The sequence below is a fragment of the Eurosta solidaginis genome, chromosome 2 (assembly GCF_040869045.1).
Source record: "Eurosta solidaginis isolate ZX-2024a chromosome 2, ASM4086904v1, whole genome shotgun sequence".
In the NCBI taxonomy this organism is placed as follows: domain Eukaryota; kingdom Metazoa; phylum Arthropoda; class Insecta; order Diptera; family Tephritidae; genus Eurosta; species Eurosta solidaginis.
This window is the reverse complement of record NC_090320.1, coordinates 14,685,647-14,701,880: the sequence shown is the minus strand read 5'-3', so window position 1 is coordinate 14,701,880 and position 16,234 is coordinate 14,685,647. Positions and strand designations below refer to the sequence as shown.

The window sequence follows — 16,234 nt, the reverse complement described above, 5'->3', positions numbered from 1 at the left end:
GAAATGAAGTACCCAGTTCCAAGAATAAGGCATTTCTAAAAAAGTATTGGACTCAAAAAGTACCCCGTGTTATAAAATACCCTGTTAAAGACGCCATATCAGCTTCGCTTGTGATATTTGTGAATATATAACTGTCCTTTGGACCAGCAGCTCTTGAGAGTGATTCCGAACTTTAGTTGAGTTAGTTGCTCAAGTATCTTATCTTGCTCTAACGAAATGGTAACCGTTTCAAAAAAGTATCCGGTTCCAAGAGCAATGCGGTTCTGAAAAAGTAACCGGCTCAAAAAGGTACCCGGCCATTATAAAGTACTCTATTGACATAAATACTCGGTTCTTAAGAGATCCCGGTTTAAATATAGTACTCGGTTCAATAAATTTCCTAGCAGTTTAAAAGTATCCGGTTCGAAATTTACCCGATTTTTGCAAGTACCCAGTTCTTAGAACTAACAACTTAATGAAAAGAAACCGTATCTAAAAAATTATTCGTTTCAAAATAGTACCCGGCGTTTAAAAAGTACCCAATTCTAAGGAAGTACTCGGTTCAAAGAAAGACTGTTCTAAAAAGTATACGTATCTTAAAAGTAAAAGAGCTCATGAAAGAATCCGCCCAAAGCCCAGGTTAAACTAGAGAAAACTCAAACAGTTCACAATGTGGACAATATAAAGGATGAGTTGGTTGTTTTACGTTGAAAACAACAGAGATCGCAGACAGTGGGCAATCTAGTGCCATTATGATAGTCATAGGCGTTTACTTTAATCTGCCGTCTGAAGGTTCTTCTTCCCATACTGGTTGCTGTGCCGAGGGTTTATCGCAGCAAAACTATTGAACTGCCTGCAGCGTACTTCCACCGCCTCACGGATCATGCCACTGCTTTTAAATGCTAGACAGTTCTAAATGTTGCACTGTTGCAATGTACTATGAAAGGCGCTCGTATTGCCCCAGATCCGTACACTTCTCCAATATTTCTTCTCTGAATGCATTCACTTGTGGTTCCATTACGGAGCTTGACGAATTTCTGCTAATTTCGCTCTTCGAGTCCGACGCATCACTTGTAGCACTTTTGTCTGCTCTCACTTGCGACTCTGTTTTCGCTTCTTTCCACCTCTTTATCAACAAAAGACATCGGGAAGATTGAAATACAGCCGGGTGAGCCTTCTGGAAACAAATCATACAACAGACACAATTCTTGGTCAACGAGATTTCGCCGCCCGCGTATGAGGCTGTAGACTGCGTAGATGGAGTACCGTTAGGCTCTCAGACACATTCTCGAGAGGTATGGAGTTCTTCTAAGCCATCACACCATCGATGAGGTGCCTACCACAGTGAAAGCCTTATGTAAGTTATCAAAAACTTAACTCTCGACAAGTTGAAATCAACAATTTGATGAAGTTTTTCATACATTTGTAGACTTTAGCTGAGAGGTAGTGTTCTTTATTTTCAAGTTGGGTCTGGGGGTCGCGCAAATAATGATCTGAATTATCTGATGTACAAAATCGACTTAGAATTGATAATATGTAAATTTTTGTAATTTGAAATCAGCATTGCAAAATATATGATTTTTCTTATCACTGGCAAATGAATTTATCTTTTTACAGTAATCGCCTACAACGGATCATACTTGAGCATATCGAAAGTAAATCGCTTGAATATGGGCGCCTATTTGTGTATCGCATCGAATGGAATTCCACCGACTGTGAGCAAACGAGTCATGTTGGTTGTGCACTGTAAGTACTTATTTAAAATATCTCTAAGTTCACATGCGATTTAGTAGAAAATATTTTGTATTTATAATTATTAACGGTAACTCCAAAAAAAATTGTAGTCGCAACTGACTTCAGACGCAGAACTATCACAACAGCAGCTCTTAGCCCGTGAACACAATCGTAAACGTAATGTAAATAGCAGAATAATGGTTTTAAAAACTTAACCAATCCCATAACAATGACCTTAAAGGTAGTAATGAATTTACTTTTTAATATCCGCGACTGCGATCTTCATCGTTTTCGACCTCGTCCGCATCTCTTTTTCCTTCGCCACCTTCTCTCCACTTTGCCGTTGTTGTTGCAGCGATAACGATACTTCCCAAAGGTTGGGGAGTGTACCAATGTTGATGGTTGTTTGTCGGATATAGATCCGGTATGTTACTGCAGCGCGCACCATTAAGATATTGATCCTTTTAGGTCATCCCGTTTCCCAAGCCGTAACTCCATGTGAAACTTGAGGTCGCGGGGGCCTCGCCTGCTAAACATCTATCTTTGTATGGTCGGAAGCTGTGAATCGCGTTTATTAACCCTTTGAATCTCACTTTCTCGATGTAATTACGGGCAGTACGATCATTCCCAAAGAGATACCAGCGAAACTGCTTTAAGGCGTACGGTCTAATAGACCAGTAAAACGATATTTTTCGACAGCCAGGCAAATTCAAAGGCATTCAAATTAAACGTTCCAGCTTCCCTGCCATTGCCCAGGACCATAGAGAAGACGCTTGGATTTGAAGGCGCACGGTTTTTCGATAGTTTGGGATAGGTTGACTTGGTACATCTTTTGCTCTTTATTTTATCAGAGAAAGCACGTGGTTCGTTGAGAACTACAAGATATGTTATCTGGTAGTACAAACGTGCTATCAACAGGCATTCGCTGAGGGCATTCACAATTGACAACAAATTCTCTGAGTAGAAGTGTGGGAAGCTCTCATGCAGGCTCTTGAGCCTAACCCATAATTACAATCGGAAATTTAGATTTCCCTCTTTCGTCCTTCTTATTTTTTTTTTTTCTCTATTTTTTCCACTTCCTCTTTTTCTTCAATCATAATTCAATTGAATTATTTTTCCATTTTTCCCATTTTTTCTTTCATTTGGTTATTTTAAAATTTTTTCCTTTCATCTTTTCAGCCACTTTTTTCTTTTGTTTCCCTTTCAATTTTTCTTATATCAATTCAACTTCATACTAGGCTGGAATACCCCACAATATGAATAAAGATAGCAAGAAACAAATTTAAAGAAATTAGGTCCCAGTTGGCCTCTATTAGTTCCTGTACCCTGCACTTCAACCACCACCTACATTGGAGACTGCAGCAATAGAAGAATAAAAACGCGAGTGTTTTAACTTCTCTGGTTTTGAGTTTAAATTTACTTTTAGTTCCTTCTCTCCCATTGCACTCTCTCTCATTTTTTGGCCACGTTTCTCTCATAATCATAACAGCGAAATCATTGCCCTTAGCTACAATATAAACATTTTTTATATCAAATTTTCATAATAAGCGCTCAAAATTGTTTTTTCCGCAAAGTTTGTGTGCGCAACAAAGAAAACAAATAAAATTCTCCTGCTGCACTGTTATTACATCCATATACCACCGCCGCCTCCCTACCACTTCATCGTCGTGGCAGTGCTTTATTGAAATATCACGCAACGCTCTATAGGTGGCAAATATTGTGCAATATACTTACAAACAGAGTTCTAATAACAAGCCGCTGCCATGGCTGCTGTGTCAAAGTGTCGCAAGTGCAACAACAACAATGCAATAATAAAAATAACAAAAATAAAGTGTATGATGCAAGTTTATGTTTTTATTGTTGTTGTTTTGCATGGCTACGCTTATTTGCCGCTTTAATAGAATTTCCTGTCGCCACTAAGAACAGACACTCACAAACACAAACAGTTCGTAGTGTTGGTGGTATTCACATTTCCCAAAGCGAATTTTCAGTGAGAGATCGACGAAGTAAGCGGCGCAGCAATGTTGAGCTTCAACGGGTTGCTTGTGTTCAGCGCCAGCTATTGTTCAGTTGACATTTGTTAGTGGCCTGTTTTCTTTTTCTGTGGTAAACATTTGTATGCAGGGATCATTCCAAGTCAAATAAACAACTAAGATACAATGCCTACATAGTGATTAAGTCGAACACGTAGCTAACGAAAAAATTGCAGGTGCGCTCTGTGGACAAGATTTATCAATGTGAGATTGCAATCTGATTACATTCATTGTAGCGCAATCACTTTCTATTGCAATCAGATATATTTTTATTTATTGCGAATGCAGATTTAAAATTTCCAAAGGTTAAAAGAATAAGATTGCAATCATTGTTTGATTTAAAAAATTTACTCTAAAATAGATTGATTACAATCTTTAATACATAATTCTTTGAAAGTTCTTTTGTAATATCTTCGTGTTCTTCCAATTTTTTTCTTTTTTAATTGTATCAAATAAGTGATCCAACTGATTGCAAGCTCTGCTTAAATTAGTCACTGATTTCAGTTTGAATAATAAATAATTAATTAGAAGAAATTTTACCAACCATTTTTTAAAACTTTTTTTAACGATCAATAGTTCGAATACGGGCTCTAGGGACAACAGATTTCATATCACACACAATGAACTTGTGTGTGAACTTGTCAGCCGGGAAGGTTTACGAAGAGGGCGTAACCTCACTTTACAATGACGGGTACAAAATGACCTGCGGTGTTGGTGCGGGAGTTTTAACAAACAGTTGAAAGTCGCAATATCCATCCGTCCTCCAAACTCAGCTATTATGTTGAGAATGGGTATCCTCTTTAATGACAAGTTTAGGAGCTGAAGTACGGACGGTTGTAAGTAGACAATCACTTATTTCCTCTGCGAGTGTCCAGCCCTGGCCTTAACAAATTGGATCAGCTCCATGTTAAGCTGCTGATTGATCACAACGCAATGGGGTCTATGCGAGGCAACAACATCTGTGAATAGAGGAACACTGCAGGGTTGGGTGTTATCACCAATACTGTAGATGCTGGTTAACAACCAATTGTTTGGACGGTACGTCGGAGAACCAGTTAAATTTACGGCATATGCTGATGACGTTTCAGTCATCATAAGCGGCAGATGCCTAACAAAAATCAGCTTTCTGATCGATCCGGCACTTCAGGATGTATATGCCTAAGAATCTGGATTACAGTTAACCGCCAACGCGGAAAAAACCGATCTAGTATTATTTACTAGGAAACGAAGGTGCCTTATTAGACTAAGCTTTCGCTTGGATATTTAACCCTACAAGAATAATATAGCACAAACTATCTAGAAGTGGTACTAGATAGTAAGTTGTCGTTGAAAGTCCATGTGGAAGGGAGAGCGAAGAAAGTCTCCGTGGCACTGTATACATGCAAAAATATGCTAAGATGTACGTGGAGCCTATCACCCAAACTCTCTCATTCGGTATTTATGGAAATTGTCAAACCCATACTATACTATGGGGCCCTTGTTTGATGGGCAGCCGCACGAAATGTACGTATATCAATAAAATAGGGTATGTAGACTATCCATGATAAAGCTACCCTACAAATCTCGTCTGCATACCTTATAGCTAAAAATATTACATTATCACCTGCAACAAGGCTTAAGGCAGCTTGAGTTCAGGCCCTATGGCCATAGTAGTATAGCGCCTTCTAATAACCGGCAAACGGAATATATGATTTCACGCCTGACTTTCGGAATGGATCTTGGGATAACAATTGAGCCGGAGGGTTGGTGCCAGGGTAAAGAAATGGCAGATCATACTATACACATGTACACCGATGGATCTAAATTAACGGCAGGGGTCGAATCTGCTGTTTACTGTGTCGATCCAAAAATAAGTATATCCTACAGCCGTGAAGCAAGCAGAAGAAGTTCGGGAGGAAGCGTGTATTATACATATTGATAGTCAGGCGGTAATTAAAGCAGTAATATAACCAGTACTTCATAACTAGGTATCCTGGAATACAGAAAAGCTTTGGAAACCTTCGCTCAGGCCGGACCATACATTTATACCGGGTTCACTGTCAAAAAAGGATAGAAGGTAACGAAAATGCCAATGAGTTGGCAAAGGAAGATCGAGGAGAGCTAGCTGAATCGACTGTAGACGTTCCAATCTGATTGGGAGGAATCGAAGGGAGATACAGGAGTTGCATGTGATCCATTAAGCAGGAAAGGCGTGGACTGAACCGAAAAGACTTAAGGCTCATTCTGGGCATACTAATTGGACATTGCCTTTTGGCGTCATATGCTTATACGTTTAGACTCGTCAGTAACAGCAAATGTGGGAAATGTGAGGTGCAGGAAATAAGGATTTAGCGCGCTCTATCTTCATGTCTTTCGCTCGCCAGGTCGATGCTCCAGTGTTTAGGAGCGGCAAAGTTACCAGATCTCAAGACAGCAATTAGGCAACTGGAACTTGGTGGTGGGGAGAGAGGGATGGCCTGAAGGTGAAATGTGGCCATATAAATCGTTCCCGAGATGGTCGGGCCAGCACCTTAATGGTGCTGTGTTACCGGATCGTATCGGATCCCTATCCGACAAAGGACCATCACATCGATACCACTCCCCAAAGCCTTCGGGGAGTAACCTAATCGCTACAACAACAACAACAGCAATTAGGCTATGTCCCAGAAAATTTCTAGTATCTGTCAAGAGGACAGAGTTATTCTCTAACATAAGTCTTAACAACAGGTGGAGTCTTTCGCTTTTACAAAAATACCTCTCTCAATTTATATAAGATGTGCGATTTAGTATGAAACTTCCCTTTTTAAAGAACAAAAAAAGGAGTGTGGAAATTTTTTATATTTTCGCGACACTTTGCGGCTGAAAAAGAGTTGAAGTTTTCTTTCACCCTGCAGTTTTTTTTTTTTCGATTATGCATGCGAGTTTTAACTCAATTCTTTTTATACCTTTCATGAAAATGAAATGGTATATTAATTTCGTCACGAAACCGAAAATTGTAAGTCCTTAAAGGAAAATAGATAGACCCACCATTAAGTATACCGAAATAATCAGGTTGAAGAGCTGAGTTGATTTAGCCATGTCCGTCTGTCCGTCTGTCTGTTTGTATGCAAACTAGTCCCTCAATTTTTGAGATATCTTGATAAAATTTGGTGAGCGGGTGTATTTGGGTGTCCGATTAGACATTTGTCGGAACCGACCGGATCGGACCACTATAGCATATATCCTCCATACAACCGATTTTTCAGAAGAAGAGGATTTTTGTAATATCTTACCCAGTTTAACAGATTGAAGCTTCAAACTTCACCATATACTTTCGTATATTGCACATATTGTTGCCTGAAAAAATTGATGAGATCGGTCGTATATATAGTATATATCCCCCACAACCGATTGTTCAGATAAGGAACTTTTCGTAATTACTGCCCCATTTTAAGAGCTAGAGGCTTCAAATTTCAACGAATGTTTAGGTATATAGCATATATTGTTGTCTGAAAAAATCATAAAGATCGGTGGTATATATAGTATATATATGGTGGTATATATAGTATATATATATATATTTTCGCAAATTTTAGCCCCATTTTAACAGCTAGAAGCTTCAAATTTCACCGAATACTTACGTATATAGCATATATTGTTGTCTGAAAAAATCGTAGAGATCGGTTGTATATATAGTATATATCTCATACAACCGATTGTTCAGATAAGAAACTTTTCGCAATTTCTACCCCATTTTAACAGCTATAAGCTTCAAATTTCACCGATTGCTTACGTATATAGCATATATTGTTGTCTGAAAAAATCATAGAGATCGGTTGTATATATAGTATATATCTCATACAACCGATTGTTCAGATAAGAAACTTTTCGCAATTTCTACCCCATTTTAACAGCTAGAAGCTTCAAATTTCACCAAATGCTTACGTATATAGCATATATTGTTGTCTGAACAAATCATAGAGATCGGTGGTATATATATTATATACTTCATATAAACTCTCATTTTTGCCACTTTTTTACGGCTAGCATATATTGTTGTCTGAAAAAATCATAGAGATCGGTTGTATATATAGTAGATATCTCATACAACCGATTGTTCAGATAAGAAACTTTGCGCAATTTCTGCCCCGTTTTAACAGCTAGAAGCTTCAAATTTCACAAAATGCTTACGTATATAGCATATATTGTTGTCTGAAAAAATCATAGAGATCGGTTGTATATATAGTAGATATCTCATACAACCGATTGTTCAGATAAGAAACTTTGCGCAACTTCTGCCCCGTTTTAACAGCTAGAAGCTTCAAATTTCACAAAATGCTTACGTATATAGCATATATTGTTGTCTGAAAAAATCATTGAGATCGGTGGTATATATATTATATACTTCATATAAACTCTCATTTTTGCCCCTTTTTTACGGCTAGAAGCTTCAAAATTCATCAAATTTCATCAAATAGTTACGTTTACGTCATATATTTTTGAAATACGTGATTCGTAGTCATAGTTTTTACATGCAGACCACAAAAAACGTGAAGCTTTGCATCCTCACACAGATTACCTACCTATTTTTTATTTTATATTTATCTTAAAAATCGTTTAGATATGTTCAAATTTCACTAAATGCTTACGTGTATAGCATATATTGTTGTCTGAGAAAATCATAGATACCGGTGGTATATATAGTATATATCCCATACAACCGATTGTTCAGATAAGAAACTTTGCGCAATTTCTCCCCCATTTTAACAGCTAGAAGCTTCAACTTTCACCAAATGCTTACGTGTATAGCATATATTGTTGTCTGAAAAAATCATTGAGATCGATGGTATATATAGTATATATCTCATACAACCGATTGTTCAGTTAAGAAACTTTGCGCAATTTCTGCTCCTTTTTAACAGCTAGACGCTTCAAATTTCACCATATGCTTACGTATATAGCATATATTGTTGTCTGAAAAAATCGTAGAGATCGGTGGTATATATATTATATACTTCATATAAACTCTCATTTTTGCCCCTTTTTTACGGCTAGAAGCTTCAAAATTCATCAAATTTCATCAAATTGTTACGTTTACGTCATATATTGTTGAAATACGTGATTCGTAGTCATAGTTTTTACACGCAGACCACAAAAAACCTGAAACTTTGCATCCTCACACAAAGTACCTACCTATTTTTTATTTTATATTTATCTTAAAAATCGTTTAGGTATGTAGATCTGTTCCTAGATATTTCTTATCTTATACATCCGATTATTCGGAGATTACGAACGGGATAAGATTATTGTTCAGCCCCATTCATGAAAGGTATGAAGTCTTCGGCATAACCGAAGACAGTCCCGTCCTTACTTGTTGTTTTTCTTTTTGATATCCGTTAATTGTATTTTTATTAAGTGCCCACGATAACAGACAAACGTATACATATGTATGTGCACTTATAAAGCAACTCATAAAAACTAAAATAAGCCAATTCCCCATACTCAGTTTTTTTCTATTATTTATGCCAATTTTTGCTTGCTCCATTTACTTGAACTAACTTTAGCGAGTGCTCTGGAGTTAACTTTAACCTCTATGCCTCAGGCCTACATAGATGCTACGCATAATTAAATTTTTTCTTGGTATACTCTCAAATCCTCCCCGCACACCTCTTTAGCTACATACTTTGCTTAACTCGATCCTTAACTTTGTTGACTACATTCTCTTTTTTGCTCTTCGCCTTTCTCGCTCTCGCCATCGATCCCGTCCTACCCTTTTAAGTTGCACTTGGGTATTTGTGTAAATTGAAATTTAAAATTTATTTGTTGTGCATAGCAAAAGTTAACATCAAAAGTTTTATTTTGTTTAAATAGTCGTGAGAAGTTGTTGCATAAAACTCAATGGGGAATGCGAGGAGAGAGGAGACTTACAAGTGGTGTTTGAATCAAGTTGTTGCCTTTGCTGCTGCGTTTTGTGTAAGTTTTCTTTTGAATTCAAATTTACTTTACAAGTTCACTCTGTCATTACTTCTGGCTATCTCCCATGTAATTGAAAATAATAATAATAGTATAGAAATAATAAGAGAAAAAACATATTAAGGACTAGTTGGCTGTATGGTTTTTCAGCTACTAAGCTCTGAATTATTGAATGAAAATTTGATACAAAGTTTTGTATGGGCAAAAAAAGCTCTCTCGTTTCTGTTGTTTTAAGGTGAGATTTTACTCACGGCGAGCGAATACGATACCAAGAGAGATGCTCAGGGAATGGATTTTAACTAAATAAGAAGAACAAAGTGTGAGAATCCGAGAAACATGGAAAAGGGGTGGAAGAGAGAAAAAAACGTGTAAAAGGAAAAGCGAAAGGGATAAGCACAGCCAACTAAGGTCGAAGAAAAGAAGAGGAAGCAATTAAAAAAAAAAAATAAAAAGAAAAACGGGAATAAAAGAAAGGTAAAGAAAATGAAGAGAAAGAAAAAGATCAGGGAAAATTGAGTATAATAAGCAAGAGACGAGGGTAGCAGAAGAATGAGAAAAATATGGAGAAAGGGAGGATGAGAAAGCAGAAGTATCAGGGAAAGAAGAAATAAGAATTAGAAGAATGGATGTTGATAATGATACGGAAAGTGATTACGACATAAATGATGGATTTGCTTACTATAAAGAGTCTTAATTTTTTTTTCAATCGTGGAGACCTTTATTTTAACGGAAGCTAGAATAAGAACCAGCAAAGATATAAAGAAGAAAACCACTGCGACCATTATCTTTAACAGTTACGTATTCGGTACTGCAATCATGACTGCAGTCACAGGTTAACCTCATTGTTAGGGCTGCTTCAATTCAGTACTCGGCCGGATAAAGAAGCTTTCTAGGAGCCATGCTATTTATTGCTTTTAGATCTGTTAGCTGAACCACTTTAAAAATCTGAATTCTTAGCCTGCACTTCTCACAGCTGCTATAACTGAGAAGCCCTAATTTAAAAAAAAAATGTGACGCCAGAATGCAGTGCCCAGTCAAAATACCCATTATGTAAACTTACATTCTCCTATTCTCAATGATATGAGTAACAGTTTTAGTTTAAGGTGGAAAGACTCGTACATGATCTTCGACACTTTGCAACCCCGCGCATGCTTCCACGTTTTCTTTGCTTGGTCGATCATGTGCAGCTTATGTCATAATCCTAATTTGTGATTTTTGCCATTTTGTATTAATTCGCTCAGCTATTCTTCTTTCGCGATAACTGGCACAAATAAGGAGCACCAAGGGAGGTCAAGTCTTCCTACACCTGCCTCTAGCATCTCAGTAAAGGTCCCTTTCTTCATCTGCCCGCAAACTGCAATGCAAACCATACAGCACATTAAGATACTGCTTCGCTACTCGTCGTCGGCATGATGGACAGGAACATAAATCCCAGAGCTATTTCATCTTTTCTCGACACAGTGCCCGATTCCGAGCCATACATCAGGACAGGCATGATGAGTAACTTGTAGATTACGACTTTTGTTTTCCGAAAGAAGACTTTACTTTTCAATTGCCTACTCAGTCCAAAGTGGCTACTGTTGGCAAGAGTTATTAACCTTTTGATATCTAAGCTCACATTAGCTTCGCTGTTAACATAGGTTCCAAAATTGCTGAAATCCCTTACAGTTCTAAATTTATATCCGTCAATAGTGACGTGACTACCAAGACGCGAATACGCCGCGACTCCCTTCGATTACATAAAATACTTCGCCTTGCCCTCATTTATGGTAAGTTCCACTTTTATAGTCTTTTGATTTTATCTAGAGAACGCAGAACTCATGTCGCGTTTGCTTAGACCAATGATATTAATATCATCACCATATGCCAGTAATGTATGCTCTTATAATTAGATTATACCATCATGGTTTAGTTCAGCTGCTAGAATTATGTTCTCCAGCATATTGTTGAAGAAATCGCATGAAAGGGAGTCGCATTGTCTTAAGCTTTGTTGGATTTCGAATTGCACGGAGATGTATTTCGCTATCCTAACAAAGTTGGTGGTACTACAAAAAGACATTTGGCAGAGTCTTATTAACTTTGCAGGGAACTTAAGTGCACGCTGTCAAATTGAAGTTGACAAACTAAATGCTGAGTATTGATTCTGTTCTCGTGAGTCTTCTCCAGGATCTGGCGCTTCGTAAAGTTCTGGTCGATAGCAGATTTTCCAACTCTGAAGCTGCGCTCGTAAAGTCCATTCAGTTAGTTGAGTGTGGACTTCAGGCTTTTGCACAATACGCTAGATAGAACCCTATTCTGGGTAATAGGCGCGATTTGCAGGAACGCTTTCTTTTAATATCATCGAATTTGATTAGGACGTCTGCGGAAGAAGTTTCGAGGAAAGCGCTCTGTTTAACTAGCACATACGCTTTTTATTTCCATCTATTTCGCTATGTCCAGGGATCTTATCCCGATACTTCCCAGGGATTGCTGCCACTCTAACACATTAACAAGTTGCGCAAATATTTTTCGGCTGTAAATGCCGTAACTGGAGTGATGGCACCATCTTCATGAATAGAAGAAACTAGAATTGCCGCGCATCCTAAAATTCTGCCACAACTCCTCTTCACTTTACTTGAAAATTGATGACTGCGATGACAATTTGTGCGTGGGGTTTTATGATGCTGCAACAACATAAGCTGCGTCTGAATAATATTTCGTTACACGCATGCAACAATCAACCTAACTTGAGCCCCTTGCAGAAGAAGAGAAGCTTGAATATTTTCCTATCATATTCGACAATGATCTTTGAGCATCCAGATTAAGTACTTCGCGGAATGTACATATCTCCACGACAACAAAAATATTGCATATCTCAGCAATTACTTGCAATAAGTCAGCTCATCTCATCTAAGTATCTCATTTAATTATGTTCGTTAGTTTCACCAACCTTTCAGCCTTGAACAAATCTCTAACTTTTCTGCTCAAACCATGTCCTTCCATTTGAACATAATTGGTCTGCTGTTGCTTTTGAATTTAGAATCGACTTGAATTATTTAAACGAGCAATATTTGTTTGTAGTTATTATAGCTTCTTTGCTGATTTGCATGGCGCGTTTTACAACCGCATATACTTAGTTATGTATCTGATATAAGCGCAAATGGCCAGAAGCTACAGATTTAGTATTAACTTTATAGTGCCTACATGAAATAGAAGAGAGTTATCAACATTTCAAAATTCATTTCAAAATAAATTAGCCTTCACAGATTATTTAGTTGACGTTAACCACATAGAACAAGCAATCATTTGCACTTAAAATTATTATGTTTTTTTTTTTTATTTTTAGTAGTTTTTTTTTTTTGCGTATGAGCTAATGGAAAATAACACCCAGTATGTCATTCCGAAAAGCTTTGCTAAACTGGTGATAGACTAATGGGTTTTATGTATTTTTTACTTTGATACTGACGAAATGCACTTGCATCAAATCAGGCAATATTTTCTGTATAATTTCGAAATGGTTTCGGAATTGTTCTGAGTTTAAATTTCGAACTTAATCGAGATGGCTTTCGGGGTAACTGCGGTAGTGTTTCACCATAATTCCATTATAGCTTTTGTAATTCTTCGAAACCAATTATTTTTGGGACCTTTTCAAAAGTAACCGAAATATTTTGAGAACTTTTTCAGCATAATGTCAGAACAAGTTCGAGGTAATATAAAAAAGAATTAAGAATGGGCTTAAGATAACTGCTGGAAAATTTAAAACTGCTTTTGAAATTATTTTTGGACTATTTCTGAATAATCCTTATATCCAGGGACCCAAACTATTATTCCTTAAATAATTAAAATCCTTCAGAAAAAAATTGTTTCCCACTTTAAATTATTAAGTCCGAAGGAAATTATTAAATCCGCGCTTTAATTTTAAAAGTCCGAAAATAAAAGTAATATCCGGACTTTTATATTTTATGTATAAAAATAATTTCGGCCCTATAACTATTGAACAGCTCATACGAATGAGACAATTTTTATTTATACTTTTTGTCTTGTTTCAACAGAATGCTGTGAATAAAATTATCCCAGGGATCACGCAAACCCTCGCCTTGGAAAATTTTTTGAGTCGAATATTTTCGCTTCAACAAGAGAAAATAACTATTAAAATGGGTCCTGACTTATATCTATATTTATTGTATGTGTGTGTGTGTGTGAACTCCTACTAAACGGCTCGATCTATTTTGATGAAATTTGCTGTATATTTTAAGGGGACTTAAAAATGCTATATATTAACAATTTGGTACGTGGTTTTACTTTTCATTTTTTTCGGGCCGACCTATTAAAAAAAAAAAATTTATTTTGCAATTTTTTTTGAAATTAATATTTGTGATACTTTTCCCTCCTGGTAATAGATCAGGGCAAAATTATTCTAAAAAATCTTATATACGATGCCATAATTTGATGATAGAGTGACATAAGCTCAACGGACACAATGTCAATTGACCACGTGACAACTTCAAATGGCCATAAAATCTTAATTAGCTTGGCGCACCTATGAAGGATCGTTGACAATAAAATAATTTTATGATTAGGTGACTTAAATTCAACAGTCATAAAGTTAATTGACATCATGAACAGTTCTAATGGCATTAAGGTCAGTCGAACTTTTACATGTGTATCAAAGACCAAGAGAGTGCCATAATTTAATGCCGGAGTTACTATAAGGTCAATGGACATAAGATCAATTGATCTTATTACAACTTAAAATTGACATAGGGTCAAATAACACTTTGCATATATAACAAGGGACCGATGCAGAAATTTGATAGTACGGTGGCACAAATTCAACGGACATAAGGTCAATTTATCCTTTTCTTTTGACCATCAAAATATCCTTTTGACTATGTGACTAATTCGGGGAAAAAACCATAACAATATAATCATATTTTTAAGGAATTAAGAAAACAAGAACTAAAAATTTTAAATTAAATATGAGTGAGAAAATACTAAAAAGCAACCATTTAGTGGCTAACCGAACCTAAAATTATCAAAGAAATATCGATGTATGATTATTTTGCTATCGAGGTGTTATCGATTTATTACGGAAGAATTATAGGTCTATTATCGGCATCTTATTGGCAAGTTATCGGTTTGTTGTTACTGATAGCAACAATATTGACGACTCATCGGTTTGTAATCAAACAGATACGGATATAACTTCAAAAAAAAGAATCCTAACTGATTCAATAAAGGTCCAGACAAGATCATACATGCCCAAATACCGAAAACTTATACTTTTTCCCTACATTTCATTGCCTATTTCACACATTTCTGTACAAAAGTATAAATGTGTATCGTACAATGTATGTCCAGTAGAGTGCCCTTCTTTAATGAATTTTTTTTTCATTAGAAAGTAAGCGTGAGTTTTCGCCGTTGACAATTTAAAATTTATGCTAGAGGTTTTCGTCTTAAATATTTATTCTCATTACGGTTTTTTACACACATCATATATATTATTTCTAATTGCTGTTTTTATGTACGGGTCCCTTTTTCGCTCTTATTTCGAATCCAAATCTATAAATAATGTTTTGGTTGTAAAGATGGAGATTCGGGCTATTAGCGAGCTTTGGGCAATTTTGGTAGTAGTGCTTATAGTGTACACTATATACACTTTATTATTTTATTAAAATAATTTGTTAAAAATAAACGTTTGTGAGCACACAAAGAAATGTATTTGTACTATGGCACTATTGTGAATATTTGCACTGCACTACCGGCAGTGGCTACGCTAGGTGGCAGTACAAGTAAGTTTTAACTGATAGATAGAACAGCTGATTTCTGTTGATATTTGATAAGAGACTTTTATATTGGTTGCGCAAGATGCGCACGGGTGCGTACCACTGGTCCCCCTCTTTTGAAAAGTGATTTTTGAATTAAAGGATATGAAAAATTTCCGTTACGAATTTAAGTGACTTTTAGAAAATGTATTAAAATTCTTTAAAAAATTTCTTGCAGTTCCTCCAATGATTTGGATACAAAATCAATTAGTCGGTGCAGCGATTGGACAAAATATAACACTCGAATGCCAATCCGAAGCATATCCGAAATCGATAAATTACTGGATGAAAAATGATACGATAATAGTGCCTGGTAAGTCAATTGCCTTTTCATAGCTGTTCAATAACACCTTCGACATTTAAATATAGATTTAAATTAAGCTTATTATAAATGCTTTATGTATGGGTGTTTGTATGTGTATGGGTATATACCTAGCAATTTCAGGTCTTTAATTTTCATACACATTCATCAATTAACTGCCTGAATTTAAAGTACTTTGTTAAATTATGATTAACTAAGTAAAGCTCAACTTCAATATTTTCAATAGTTCCATTTTATGGCAGCTAACATTGTTACTTAAAGTAAAAACAAAATATTTTAATAATATAAAATAGCTTACACGAATATTTCTATTTAGTTTTAAATTTGCTTAACAATTTTCTAAAAGACAATTTCAGTTCCTTGTAATAAAAGTGCAGGCTTACGTACATATGTAGATGTGTTCTAAAAACAATAGGTTTTTCGAAGAAATA

The 16,234-nt window shown here is 36.2% G+C and overlaps 1 protein-coding gene and 1 long non-coding RNA gene across 5 annotated transcripts in view; one reads left to right on the top strand and one right to left on the bottom strand.

The window, feature by feature from the left end:
* The window catches only part of LOC137239336 (uncharacterized), a 329,408-nt gene that overhangs the window by 93,637 nt on the left and 219,537 nt on the right, over window positions 1-16,234 (bottom strand). The gene's annotated exons all lie outside the window — the stretch shown is intronic.
* The window catches only part of DIP-theta (Dpr-interacting protein theta), a 554,628-nt gene that overhangs the window by 501,885 nt on the left and 36,509 nt on the right, over window positions 1-16,234 (top strand). For all 4 annotated transcript variants that reach the window (XM_067764509.1, XM_067764510.1, XM_067764512.1 and 1 more), the window contains 2 exons: window positions 1,597-1,725; window positions 15,660-15,794. In XM_067764509.1, the coding sequence (XP_067620610.1) occupies window positions 1,597-1,725; window positions 15,660-15,794 (264 nt within the window). The remainder of the gene's footprint in view (window positions 1-1,596; window positions 1,726-15,659; window positions 15,795-16,234) is intronic.